This window comes from Brachionichthys hirsutus, chromosome 6 (assembly GCF_040956055.1).
Source record: "Brachionichthys hirsutus isolate HB-005 chromosome 6, CSIRO-AGI_Bhir_v1, whole genome shotgun sequence".
NCBI lineage: Eukaryota > Metazoa > Chordata > Actinopteri > Lophiiformes > Brachionichthyidae > Brachionichthys > Brachionichthys hirsutus.
Window position 1 is genome coordinate 6240477 of NC_090902.1, and position 14156 is coordinate 6254632.

At 44.7% G+C, this 14156-nt stretch overlaps 2 protein-coding genes across 2 annotated transcripts; both read right to left on the reverse strand.

Annotated features, from left to right (window-relative positions):
• Positions 1 to 2421: 2421 nt before the first annotated feature.
• On the reverse strand, positions 2422 to 3899 carry zdhhc24 (zinc finger DHHC-type containing 24). Its single transcript, XM_068740580.1, has 3 exons — positions 3595 to 3899; positions 2795 to 3072; positions 2422 to 2714 (listed from the first exon to the last, which is right to left on the reverse strand). Exons 1-3 carry the CDS (start codon positions 3897 to 3899, stop codon positions 2422 to 2424), a joined length of 876 nt encoding a protein of 291 aa, XP_068596681.1.
• A 5189-nt stretch (positions 3900 to 9088) lies between these two features.
• Positions 9089 to 14128, reverse strand: pola2 (polymerase (DNA directed), alpha 2). Its single transcript, XM_068740466.1, has 18 exons — positions 14044 to 14128; positions 13284 to 13408; positions 13079 to 13167; positions 12919 to 12976; positions 12720 to 12829; positions 12285 to 12484; positions 12005 to 12093; positions 11749 to 11901; positions 11308 to 11370; positions 11178 to 11229; positions 10820 to 10938; positions 10699 to 10737; positions 10426 to 10499; positions 10080 to 10188; positions 9856 to 9962; positions 9638 to 9694; positions 9416 to 9542; positions 9089 to 9302 (listed from the first exon to the last, which is right to left on the reverse strand). Exons 1-18 carry the CDS (start codon positions 14126 to 14128, stop codon positions 9150 to 9152), a joined length of 1809 nt encoding a protein of 602 aa, XP_068596567.1. The 3' UTR covers positions 9089 to 9149.
• Between the last annotated feature and the right edge of the window lie 28 nt (positions 14129 to 14156).

A 14156-nucleotide genomic window follows, 5' to 3' on the forward strand; every position in this document is an offset into this window, starting at 1 on the left:
GTCGACACACGAAGAGGTCGAGATATGACGAGTATAATTCGTGTGTGTCGTGATCAAATGCATCGCTTAAACACAGAAAGAAGGAGGTGCCATCTTTCATTCATTTAGCAGTGAAAACCAAAATGTAACTTTGAAGTCTGTGTCCAAAGGGGAGCCTGGAACGTTCCCCATGAGGGACAATCTAAGAGAAAACGGAACAATAATCTGCGCAGTGCGTGGCGGTAAGCTAACAGCACGATTGAGATGTGCAGGTTAGGAGGTAATGATTTGTCGCTACGCTTTCACGTGTTTCCTGAGAGAGGAGTTGTCGGCGCGCAGCGCCGCCAACTCGTCATCGGCGGCGTCCAGCCAGAGCCGCATCTCGTCATTGAGGCCCCTCAGGTGGCTTTGATTATAATCCAGCTCCACTATTTTCTCAAGCATCTTCTTCGGTGTCCTACACACACACACACACACACGCAAGACAATCCGCTTTACGTATCGCTGACTCATCCATGATTTGATCAGTGCACGTCACTCACATGCTTTCCTCCGTGGTGTCCATCCTATTCTGCTCCTGGCATCTAGTTCTGCTTCGACTCCAGACGCCAGCACGGTGGAGGCGGGGTACCGGTGTGGGCTCGTGTTCTTAAAGATGGCCGAGTTGGACCTTTTGCGGGTGGAAAATGGCCTCTACACCAACTTCCAAATCTGCTGCCAGTTTTTAGAAAACGCTTTTCAAGCAGCGGTACAGAAAATAAAACATGTTCTTGACCAACAGACTCCGTGAATGCAAGGCTTATGACTACAGTACTACTGAAAATAAGGGCGGCTTTATTGGTCAACGATTCTTTTTCCTTTTTTTTAAACTGTTAGAAATTGTTATTTGTACATTTTGAGTTGTTTTTTATTATTCTCACTTTGTAAATGAAAATAAATAATTGTGCACAGATAGACATTCTCCTAAGAAAGCCAAAACCTCACATTTACCTTCTTAAATGTTTAGGCTTGAGGTTTATTAAAACTTTCAATTGACCCAGAGCAAAAGATTGTTCAATAATAAAGTTAATCCTCAAAAATACAACTTGCCTAATACTTATGCACACAGTGTATGTGAACATAGCAGAGATACCTGCAGTAAAATGTTAAAAAAATATTTAAATATTCAGCCCATCTGATATTTAAAGAGACTGAATCCGTTTAATAGCATGAATAAAATAGCAGTTTAATAGATTTTTATGCAATAGGGCATCTTTGAAGAACAGTCAACTGACGGATGTCCCACGGCTAAAGCTAAACCTGACTAAAATTAGATTAAATGGAAATTTTTATTTTAAACGTCGCTAACATTTTTCATGGAAGAAAGATTCTCAGAACAAAGCAGCAATCTCAAAATGTCAGTCACGCAATTTGTTGACCCCATTCTGTATCTTTTCATTGCTCAACCAAACTTTTATTTACTAGCATCTCTGTTAGCTAGCATAGTTCCGAATTTACAACAAAATGCAAATATCTTTATATATTCAAAAGTTGAACAATAGCCACGTTAAAAATAGGCAAACATTAACTTACCAGCCCATAAATCCAAGATAAGATGACAGTTCAATGTTTGTCCATGCAGTAAAGTTTATTACTATTGTTGTTAGCAATAGCGATGGTTTAGAAAATAACCGAGATAGAACGACGATTAACGATGATGACGTCACACACGGAAGCAACGCAGGGGTCCATTTTTCAGTGTGACCACATTTACACGTTGTTTTGAAAGCGAGTCCGACAGTGTCTTACCTTTTTATTTTACATCAAAGTGTTATATTTATCCAAAAAAAATAAATAAACACAGTTTAAACATGCATGCAAATTATTAAGAAGAATGCATGATGGCGTACTTTTTTTTCTATGTGTCGAATCTGAAACAGTTCTAAATTCTGTATACATTTCCATGACCTGACAGCGTGGGAAGTAAAGTGAATACTTATCGGTGATCTCTAAATCAACCTGATGGTCCACGATGAAATCAGAGATGTGATCTGAAAAGTCAGATGTCAGAAATTCAGCAGATTTGTACATTGGGGAGACCAAAAACCGCTCCACAAGCGTATGGCTCAAACATAAGACATTCTGAATGACCTATAAAATACATTCTCCATCCAGAGTTTTGTTTTATTCCGTTTTTTATTTTCAGTCCTCAGTGTTTTCTTTGTAAATATAGTGAGGCCAGCCTCTGAGAATGAAGCGATTACCTTTATGTCAAAGTCCACTCAGCTTCTAAGTAGCCCCAACATTTTTGTCCTTAAGTGGTGCAAATACCGGTCGACATTTATACCCAGAAACCCCTTCACCACACACCATTCTTTCTTTTTCCCATACCCTTCCAGCTCATCTCGATCCGAGCTGATCTTCCCTGCTGCTTTAGGATCATCACAAATCGACCGCCAGCTGTTACCGGGTGGGTTCCAGTGATCCTGTGACCTGGAAGTTTATCCCATCCCCAGGCAGAGGTGATGAGATGAGTGGGCAGAGCCAGCAGAGGTACCAACGAAGCCCCAGAGTATGGCGCAGGTTGCCCAAGACTCCGAGATCGTACGGTCGACGAGTCGAGTACCACTCCCTGGTGGTCTGTCCCCGAAACATCAGGAAAAGGTGGAAGAAGAAGAAGGCAGACACAAGGAGGAAGCCCACAACGCACGTGTCTGCGATGAAGGCAAATGCAAAAGCACGCGCTGAAACCTGGCCTGGGGGAAAGAAGGAAAATTAGACTGACGACAGAAATCCAAACTTACTGTAAGTTCATACTGGACAAAGCAGATGTTACCTGAAATCAGCATGATCCAGGGTACGAGCATCAGGAGGACGCTGTGTACCGTCACGCCCTCCTTCAATATGACAATGAAGACCTCTGCATTCATCACAGTGGCGTAAAGGAGCCCAGACCACATAAACAACAAGCAGCACAGGAAGTAGCGGTAGTTGCTGAAGCCCACACACTGGCCGAAGAAGACGCAGTGGTGGTCTCGACGCAGGACACACACTTTGCAGTCGTAGCAGTGGGAGCAGCGGGGAGGAGTGTGAGTCTCGCAGGTATAACAGAATCTGTATGTGGGGGGGGGGGAAAGGAAGTAAATATCCAGTTGACCCGATCTGACATGTAATTCTCTTTAAAATCACCAACCCATGGAAAAAAAAGGGACGTAAAGGCAACAGGTCATTGCAATAACATGCCAGCGATAACGGAGGGGCTGTGATGATGATGAATATATTTATTAGATAGAATGTTAGAGTACAAGTACAGTCACACAGTAGAATGTATTACAGTACAAGTACAGTCAAACATCCTGTCTAAGAGGAGCATTTCAAAAAAGCCCTTGTGGTCTTGTTTCCGTTGAAAGTCCTTCGTACATAAATCATCGACATTTAACAATACCAATAAAATAAAAATAAATTACTCCACAGATGCAAAATAACAATAAATTAAAAAGACACATAATATGTACAACGTAGGTGGACAAATTTGTACAAATTGTAAATTTACTATGACAGGAATGACTCCAGCAGATTTGCCAATGAACACGGCGGCATCTGTAGTACCCCCCCCCCCCCATGCTGTTTGCTTACCTCCATCCCTGGCCCATGCCTTCACCCCCCAGGAACACCCCCCTGATGCTGGGGCTGATCTTGAGGAACAACAGGGCGTTCCAGCAGATGTTTACCAGCATGAAGTATTGGGCCAGCAGGTGGACCGTTTTCCATCTGCCGGACCACGACGACTTCTTCTGGTCCGCCTCGAGCGGAGCCTCGACGACCACCAGGTAGCTCACCTCCCCGGTGATGGAAAAAACCAGAAAGGTGTTGAGCAGAACGGGGAGGTGGCGACCCGCCCTTTCCACCTTGCAAAACACTTGACTGGCGAAACTCGCCATGTTTTTCCTGCTCGTCCGCCTCCCTGAAATCACAGCTCAAAGGGCGCAGGGCTGAAGGTCTGGTCCGACCGCGCAGTTAGCGTCGTCTTTGATTATAAATTAATTATATGATACAAATATTCATGAATATAGTTCCGGAATAGATGAGTGAATTGTAGAGACTGGAAACTGCCGTCGTTCCGCCCTCGACACCGCTTTCCCTGCAGCAAGTATCTGTAAGGAAACTTGTTTTTGGTAATGGGTGTTACATGAAAATACGACCTAAGTGCAACAACCTTACCGTTGTAGTTCCGCTGTAAAGATGGGTCTTCTTCGCTGGCTTTAAAGGTGGCTTGAACACGAAAGATCACATTACTGCCGACTGCTGGACTGATAATATTGGTACATATATTCTATACAGTATTTCAGAGAAAACAGTAATACTTTTTATGCGAATTCTCCTTCGCAATTAATACAATTTAACACAGTTCTTTTCGAGTTCTTTAACCCAACATATTGCCCTGTTTGTCACGAAATCTGCTGCGCACATTTTATACAAAAATCCTCAAAAAGATAGTCTCTAAACTAGATGTTTTAAGACACAGCAATGTATTTTTCCAACACAAACCACCTTTAATTGTGCTTCAACCATTAAACCTTAAGGATTGCATTGCTACGACCTAAAATTCAAATTGTGAAAGTAAAAAAATATCAAATGTAAACTTTCAACATAATTACTAGCTTGAACATTGATTGCCCATTTGGTGTCTTTTCCTGCAGAAAAAATAATAGCATTCTCCTACTTATAAATAAATGATGCTGTCAATTTTCAATTAGTGAGATCTGTTTAAACGGCTGTCCGATATAACAGTGCTAAAGCTTTTCCAGGAGGTTTTATGCCACACTCTAACCTGTTTACAACCTTGAGGCCTTAACAAAGGATTTATTATTCAAAAAGAATATCCACTGATTCTAAGACAACTATTATATGCCACATTCCTCCAACTATATGGGCTGGTATATATAATTTAGTTTTAAATATGTTGCAATGTAATGAAATAACAACGGCTTTGAGGCCGACAATTAAGTGTTTCAGTAACTCTTCTGTTTGTGTACCACTGGAAACGTCTCCTGAGTGTTGAGCAGCTGTGATTTATGTGGCAGAGAGGTCCTCTGCCTCTCGGCGGGTCCGTGTTTGATCCCTGCTCCATGCACCCTGTATAATCCTGAGTGTTTGTATGAGTTGTTATAACCCCTGAGCAAGTGGCGTCTAGTCTGGCACCAACATATCAATGTTTGTGTGAAGGGGCCAGTCAATGAAGAAAGATGCCACGAAAGCCCCATTCATTCACTGTTCACTGATGTGGACTGGCTGTGGGTCCCCCCCCCCCCCTCCCCCGTGAGTACAGACCTTAATCCCTGATAATCCACTGAAATCCTTGTTGGACTGACGGTCGCTGGACACCGACTGGCATGGAGAGAAACACCTTCACAAAACAAAGGGACATGACTCCAAATAAAGGGTAAGAACCAAAGAGAGTGCCAGGGGGGGCGGGGAGGCGGCATTGGATATCGTAGACTCGCTCTCCTTTTCATTAGCAGCTGTTTATCAGACCCTGATGCCTCCCATCTGTAATTGTAAACCTCCACTTCCTGTATGGTTGTTCATCTATCTACGCTATCACTACCACGTGGTTATGGCGCTCAACGCTTGCTGTCTTTTTCCTCCTCATGTGTGTTACTGCAAGCGGGGCAGGCCGGCTGCTGCGGCGTTGGCATGAGCTGAAGGAGAGAGAGATGAGAGCGAAACAAGACAACAGGCAGCTGCTGCAGCAGTTTGAGGAGGCCCAGCACACGCTGAGAGAGATGATAACCCTCACTAATACCATGACAACCATTCGGGTGCATAGAAATAACAAAAAGGAAGCACACATAGAGAAAACAAGTCTGTCTACCGTGCCTTGTAAGACACTCGTACCTTCTACCCATGCTTTGCCCCTTTCTTGACTTCCGACCCCTCCAGATGGAGTATGGAAGATTCCTGGAAGAGCGCTCCCCCCTGCGGAGGCAGCAACTCAAGGAGCAAACACTGCTGCATCAAAAGAAGGTAGTAATCATTACGCATTAATCAACGCCCCCATCCAGCTAATCGTGAAGCTGAATTACATTGTTGCTGTTTGTCAGAATGTTATGTAACACGAATTGTATAATTCTACATTTGAAATGCATCTCTGTTGGCCTCTTATGGCACGCCAGGCAGCTTTATCGGTGCTAAAAGACGTGCTATTCTCTTACAGGGGATGGAGGCGTTTTTGAGGTCACGTCCAAAGGCCAGAGAGGAGGTGACAACGTCGCTTGTAGATGATCCTTTTCTTGCAGGAGGTTTGTCTTCTTCCTCACTGACTTTATTAAATTATATTGTCACATTACTTCTTGCGTTTTATTACGTCATCCCTGTTTGTTGGCAGGCACTACCAAAAAGATGCAAAAACACACTTTGCCTCAAAAGCACTACAGGCAAACTAGCCACTCAGACGACAACCCTCATCTTCCTCACATGCACCCTCAATCCCAGGATGCAATGTTTCCCATTAGATTGTCCTCTCAAGTGCAGGATTCCTACCATATTCCCATCCTCTCACATCCATTGCATCACCACCTCTGGCTAGAGCAGAATCCAGCAGGCCGGGCCGCCCTGCAGCCAGACTATCACAGTTCTGGCACCGCTGGTGCAACTGGAATGCTTTCAGGCTCTGATGGTCTGTGGTGTCACCACAATGTGGAGGAGGCTTCCCCCGAGAAGGATTTGGAACAGTCTGTCGGGGAGGAGGATGAGAGGAGCCCAACACTAAGCTCACATAGAGAGAGAGCGGTGGTGAGCAGGATCTGCAGTTTATCTGGACTGGACATCAAACCAGGTAGCAAAGTAAAATATCACGCATTCATGTGTCATCACTTTCCCCAGAGAATATTTCCCATCATCTCTGATATGCGCTTCAATTTTTTGGGGTTTGTCTAAATACCATGCTTAGTTCGTCTGCATGCAGAGAGCAGCAGAGAGTCCGGTCAGAGGAGCAGAGTTAAGAGGAAGAGGAGGGAGAAAAGAGGAAGATCACAGCATACGTCCTCGACTCGAGGAGGCGCCCGCTCTGAGTCAGTCGCACGGTCAACAGACGATGTTTTGTTGATTACAATCCACCGTAGCCATTAGCTACCCTTCCTCAATCCCAACACATCAACACATAATTGTATCAAAGTTAATGTAAGCAATAACGAACTGGACTTAAAGATTATCACAACTATGTGAACCTTTAAAAACATCCACCCAATTAAAGCATACATTATCCAATCCAACGTTTGAACACGATAATATTAAATACCTCGAGCAGCCATAATTTGTATGTATGTACATTTCCATAGGTGTCAAGAGTTAGAACCCGTCGGCATATTACACATTACATATACAGAAGCCACTGGTTTGGGTTTTTCCTACTAGACAAAATCTACTAATTAACCTTTTTCTGTACATTGTATGTATCCCTTTCAAGGTCCAGGACTTCCAGTGGCAATGTCACAGATGCCGTCTCAGTGGTCCAGAGCTTGGAAAATGATGTCAGATCCAGAACTAGGAGAAGTGCTGGGCTTGCTGTGAGGTCAGTAAGGGCAGCCATGAGGGTCAAGGATGGAATCCTGACCTACGGACACGTTTCAGGGGGTCTAGAGGAAGAGAGTCACTCATCTTGTGAGGGGTCCAAGCGGGAAAACCTAAGGGACCAAAGTCCTGACAACAAATTCGAGAGCTGCACAGAGGAGTCAGGATCCCAGAGGGAGGAGGAACCAGAAAGTGTTCATAAAGACACTGAAACAGAAGGAGGCACGACAGAAAAGGATGAAGACGATGAGAAAGATCTCAAGAGAGTTGGAGAGAAAGAAGAGACAGATCACAGTGTTTCTGAAAGTCACACCACCACAGAAGAAGAAGAGGAGGCAGGCCCAGAAGAAGATATGGAGGACGAGTCAGACGAAGAGGATGATCAGGAAGAAACAGCAGCTATTCTGGATAAAGGGAATGGACAATTGGGTTCTGCTTCTTCCCAGGATGAAGAGGGCAAAGGTGACAGTGACGGAGGCGAGGAGGAAGACAGACAGTCAGAAGAGGAAGAGGAAGAGAGAGAGGAGCAGAGACGAGATGATGCAGGAACACCAGAGGAGAGGGATTCAGAGGACAGCATCATCTCACCACAGAACAAGTAGGAAGAACATTCTAAGTGTTTCACTCACACAACACAGCAGCTACATGCGATGTTGTTCATTTCCAGACGCACACAGATGAATATCCCGGAGGAATCAAGCGAAGACGAAGAGGAGAGAGAAACAGGAGCCTCAGAGGAGTCAAGTGACGATATCGAGCATCTGCTCGCCCCTCAGGAACAAACACAGAGCACAGAGTGAGCGATGTCTTCTACTTGGTGGCTCAAACCATTTTCCAAAATGTATAATAATTAATAGAATCAATGTTTTTTTCAGAAAAAAGGACCTGAAAACTGATGAAAAACACAAAGGTAGAAAAACAGCCTCTAGATGGCCTGCAACAAACAAACACACAAACAAAACGTCCATTCTGATCTTTGCCGTTTCTTTTCCAGCTCCCAATGACAAGATGAAGATTTTTCAAGTTAAAATGAACACATCAACAAAGATGGATAACCCAAGTGACTCCGATCACTTTTATGACTGAACGTGGGTTTCCACTACCTGAACATGGCACGAAAGGAATTATGACAAAGCATCTTAAGTCTGGTAATATTAAGGAGTTTGATTAGATTATTAAGTGTTATCAAACCCAGAATAACACTGACCTCCACTACATTAGTCATTTTAAAACACTAATTTGTTTTACAAAGTGCAATAAAATCAAACAATCAACTTTGAGACTGTTCAATGACTTTAAAGGTCATTGACCCTCAAATTAAAGAATATTAATCAGATATGTGAAAAATGGGTCCAATTTAAATGTCTGGTCTCAGAACTCTTTTGAAAACTGGTTTATTTTCCTCTTACTTGAACCACGGGGACAGATAAATGGTAATAAAATGAACTACACAAAGGGAGACAAAACTTTATTTGAAAAATAAACCAACGTGTTTGTGTGCAGTGGATTTTTGAACATTCTATATACACGAGGATGTTTGCAGAGTGCTTTGGTTGGAGCTGTGAGTCAGCTGGTCCCATTCCTGCTATTAACAAGGATCCAAAAGTCTTTTCCCCCTTTTAGATTTTCACCACCTGAGCGGCTAAACAGGGGCTCGCTCTCCTCCCGTCTTCTGACGCTGCATTGCGTTGAATGAGCAGCCTCCCATAGGTCCCGCCCACCTGGCCTTTGGTTAGCCGTCCAGGATTGACAAATACGCAGCCAATCACATCCTGAGGAAAGAACCAGGGTGGGTGAAATAACATTTAAATAATCTAGTCACATAATATATATATATATATATCAGTGTATGAAACTTGAAGCTGATGAATAGATACGACCGCACCTTTACAAAGTAGCGCAGCTCAGATGGAACGATGAGAACGTCAGGGGTGATCGGCAGCTGTCCAAAGCTCTGGAACTTCTCATAATCCATGTTGACCTCCTCCGCAGGCGGGTACAGTGGGTAATAACTGAGGTGGAAAAAAACAAAAACACAAAACCGTGGGAATCAGTGTGCCAAAAACGTAGTGCCATCAAACCGAGAGGAAGCTTGTAGAGACTCTACCTCCGCTGGGTCAGCATGTGCTTGAGGATACGTGAAAATCTGTCCGAGCCGGTTCCGCTAGAACACAAAGCATATAAGTTTCATGATAGAAATAAAGGATCACACTACAGAACGGCTGCATTCACCAAAATAAATAAATACATAATAATCTCAAACGCTATTGCTCCATGAAAGGATGTAAAAATTAGGAAGGGCAAGTTCGAGGCAGTCTTCCACACCTGCTGATCTCCTCCGCACTCATGTGAAACAGGATATCGGTGGACGTCAAGCCAAAGGTCACACCATCAACCAGCAGGGTACAGGGGTCAGGGGCCAGGGTGACACGCTGCAGAGCAGGGAGACAAGCGTATAGGACCGGCTGCTTGGCCTGCGAGTAGGCACGTAAAAATCACATGTGCAATCCCCAAGCTGAGGTCTCTGTGTGTGTGTGTGTGTGTCTGACCCGAGCCTGGTCCTTGCTGAGGCTTGGCAGGATAAAGGGAGGCTGTGGGTAGATGAAGTGATGGTGGACGTCTCTCTGGGACGGCACAAAGACCAGGCGACAGCCAACACTACGTGGAAGAGAACAGATTGTATCAAGGTAAAGGTTTATGAGCCGGCGCCTTTTTTTTTTTTTTTTTTCCCTGACTGAAGTCTGGTCAGGTAGAAACGAGTTCTAAAGTAAAATTTGATGTGAAATCTCCCTGATGCTACCGCCACACCGCCCAGAATGGTCCAGTGGAATAATAGAGTGGGCTTTTGCCCGTCTGCGACTGACTAGCCGTTGCTCACAGACTCACGAGACTCACCTTCTGGTCCCGTCAACGATACTCTCTATACATCTTGTGAAAATGGCCTCAAACGTCTCGATCACCTCGGCTTTCTTTTAAGAGAAACACGCAGAGAATGAGACGGTCAGAACCAGTTTGATCAACAAACACGATTTGAAGTAATTCATATTTAGAAATAATGCCGCTCCCATTCGTGTGCTGTATATACGGAGGTTCAAATCCTCTTCCAAAAAGGAAAGCGTCACATTTAGGAGATTCAAGATGAAGATAAAATGAACTCAAATATGTTACCTCAATTTGCTCGTGTTTGGAGTCCACATATGGGCCCAGCTGGGGGAGAAGAGAAAGTTAGAAACCGCCCCCCCACAAAATGTACATGCAGTCAGGTGACAGCTGGAAAAGCTACCTATACCAGTATGCAGACGTCAGGACGGTCCCTGATAATGATGCCGATTAGGTCCAGCAGAGGGTCAAAGGTCAGGCTGTCAGAGGGCGTGTAAGGTCCACACGCTACCAGAACATTCACTGGCTCTGCCAACGAGATGAAATGAGTCGAAGATGAGATGAGAATTTCAAATTACTATGAAAGAGACAAAAAACAAGAACAACTAAAACTACATTTGACAAAAGAACAGATGTCCTGGTTTGTGTAACTGGAAGCATCTCAGGATATTTAAATCTCATAAAGGTCAACTGACTTTATTCAACACGGAAATAAGAAATAACGGTTATCAGGATGCGCTGAATTAAATGTGAACATCGCTCCTTACCCTCGTCCCTCTCCAGTATCACCTCGGGCGTGTAGAAAGGAAGCGGGACGCCCTAAGGAAGAGATATACGCAGTAAATGAATGATCTTTGAACATCCCTCAGGCGTAGCCTTCGTCGCCTTGCAGCCAACCTCATAAAGCTTAGAAGCCACTAGTTTTCCTCCCGTTGTGTTCATCCCCTCCATCGCAACCACCTGAGGAAAAAAGAGCAGACAACAGACAAGACATTAAAAACGTACACCCCAGGATAGAGAGAGTCTCTCTCTCCCTCTCTCCCTCCCACGTAGTTTCATAAGGTACAGCCAATACATTATCATCACTTATATACGGGACTCCATGTAGGTTTGTTAGAGTTCTCGGTCAGACACTGGGCGAGTCTCCCGTCCAGGTCCTTGGCGTGCTCCGTTACTCTTGGTGGCCTTGTAACCTGATGCACACACCTCAGTGCACAGGGAAAGGAGAGCCCACCACCCCCCACCCCCTTTGTGAGTCATCACCAACACGGCAATCAAAGCCCGCTCTATTCTAGTTACTTTAAACAGAACAGCAGAGAGGAGTCGGGTTATGCACACCTGGCCAGGAAACAGGGAGAACTCTTTCAGCTCTGACAAGACAACAGGAACTTGCTGACCACCTTGCTCTGGTCCTGCTTCCAACAGAACCGACTGTGCGTTCAGTTTGCCATTGCTGTCGCAGCAAACGTGACCCAGCACTGTAACACTGTCCTGGAAGGGAAGCGAATATTCCACAAATATTCTATGCTAAATCAGGTACTTTATATCCACGAGTAACGTTTCCATGCATTTCCTTTTTTTAAATTGTCCGTACCTGGGCAGGCAGAGAGACAGGTGAGAACTCTTCGATGCGGAAACGAGCCCCGAGCCCCTCGCCGAGCTCCTCGATCTTCTCACTCAACACTGGTAGAAACATAACGTGTACTGATCTTCAGCCTCAAGTGAGACGGCGCCCAGTGTCACCAATGGCTCTCCGTGTGACCCCATGGCAGCACACTATGGCTGCATCTGACATTTTACCATCTCTTTTACACAATGTACTGCGACAGGAAGCCAGGAGTAGTTTTTCGCATGCACAGAGAGGCTTATTTTACCATTTCGAACATCACGCAGCCTCTGGAACATGTACTTGTAGCTGCAGTGGAGGGAGTCTTCGGGGCCTTCCAGAAGGTCCAGTTGGATGCCTTCACCCGGAGCCTTCCTGCCTACCCAACGGGTGCCCTGCGTGGCCCCGAATGAGACCACCACTTCCCCTTTCGCTCCTCGCTGGCTGTACTTCTGTGACGGCGTTAAACTTTCAAGCAGAAACGGGAACAACGGCAGATCTGAGGGTCGCAGTTCAATCACCAGATAGCGATAAACGTTTACTCTGTCATTGCTGTGAGAGCGGCAGCGTTATGAAATACCTCCACTTCGTATTGTGGAGCGTGCCACAAAACTGACAGGTGGGTTTTGCGATCGGTGGCTGTGATTTATTTTACTCGCGCGTGTTTAATTTTCTGTCGTTTTCTTTCGTAGTGGGAGCGTACCTGCTCGAAAAGCTGGTGGGTGACAACAGCAGGCCCGGGCTGGCCAGCAGAGCGGCACTTCTTTTTGATTGAGGGTGTTCAGGAGTGGTCAGTACTCGCTTCTGAGAGCCCTGCACGCACACGCACACACACACACGCAGAGTCAGAAGAGGGTGTACGTGTGAGTCATATTCACTGAAGGAGAACAGTCACAGCTTGCCTTAGCCGGAGTGCAATAGGAATCGAGCAGGTTCTCCTCCTCCTCTTCCGCTTTGATTCTGAATGGCTAATGTCAAGGACAGTAACGCAATGGCTTCAGCAGACTCATTTAGAAAGGGAAATGGCAAGACAGTCCAGTTTGAACAGTTTACTTAGGATACAATTCCTGCAGCGAGTTGATGTCTATAGTTCTGCTAAGGGGCTCTTCTTTTCTGAAGCTCTGTTTGGATCTAGGCTTTTTGTTTAACACCTGCAAAACGAGATGAACACGGTGGATCAAAGCTTAGCTTGATCAGACAGTGGGTTGGTGCCTTTAAGGACGAACAGTCAACACCGAATTCTAAGTACTTTCACTTGAAACGTTACCTCATGGTCAAATTGCTCGAGTGAGGCCATGTTGAGTGGCAGTCCTTTTTTCGTAGTGCTGTAGGCCACCCACTCCAGCACCATCTCGTCGGCCTGTATCCGGTTACAAATGCACTGCTCCACCACTGAGGGACAAATGGGACGAGTGGAACTATTGTTCTTAAAGACAGTCTTGGAGCTTATTTGCATATCGCACTGCTTAAAATGTTCACACACACACACATACTGCATCTTGTTTAATTGCTACTATTATTATCAAACGTATACGATCTATTCATATTTTAACATTTATTCTTCATGTAGAATAGAATACTTTATTGTCATTGCACAATGTACAAAGAAATTACACTGCGACAGCCCTGAATTTAAAAAAGAAGCAGCTCAATACTCTCTCTCACACACACACCCTCATAAAAAAACCCCCATTAAAACAGTCAAATGAATTTTGGCAAATAATATTGCACACATTTCCCACAATGCACCGTGACCTGCTTTTGTTTTGTGTGGACTTACCCATCATTTCTTGTATGAATAACAACTTTGATTTTTGATTCATGCAAAAAATATCGATCATACATGTGACAATGTGCATGTGATTAACGAATGCTGATACGACAAAGTAATGACCATATAATAAAAGGAAAAACAACAAACATTGTTACAAAGTATGCACGTCCTTATATATAAATATGCGCGTTTCGCGGACAGCGTCAGAGGACGTTGAGGTAATGGTCGGCATGTTTGCTAACTTGCTACTTACTCTTGTCGAGGACGGAGTCGTCCCGGCACGGAATGCCGAACATTTCCAGCTCTGACTTGAGACTCTCTCCAGTTACTGCTGCCATTGTTCCAAATCCAAACGTTACACAAGCG

Bases quoted from the DNA above. Each gene is read 5' to 3' on its own strand.
- zdhhc24 (XM_068740580.1), bottom strand. From the start codon at position 3,899: ATGGCGAGTTTCGCCAGTCAAGTGTTTTGCAAGGTGGAAAGGGCGGGT. The intron at 3,073-3,594 runs GTAAGCAAACAG...CCCCACATACAG, and splicing joins GGCATGGGCCAGGGATGGAG to ATTCTGTTATACCTGCGAGA. The intron at 2,715-2,794 runs GTAACATCTGCT...TCTTTCCCCCAG, and splicing joins CTGGATCATGCTGATTTCAG to GCCAGGTTTCAGCGCGTGCT.
- pola2 (XM_068740466.1), bottom strand. From the start codon at position 14,128: ATGGCAGCAGTAACTGGAGAGAGTCTCAAGTCAGAGCTGGAAATGTTC. The intron at 11,230-11,307 runs GTTGGCTGCAAG...TCTCTTCCTTAG, and splicing joins TGGCTTCTAAGCTTTATGAG to GGCGTCCCGCTTCCTTTCTA. The intron at 10,939-11,177 runs GTAAGGAGCGAT...TCTCGTTGGCAG, and splicing joins GATACTGGAGAGGGACGAGG to AGCCAGTGAATGTTCTGGTA.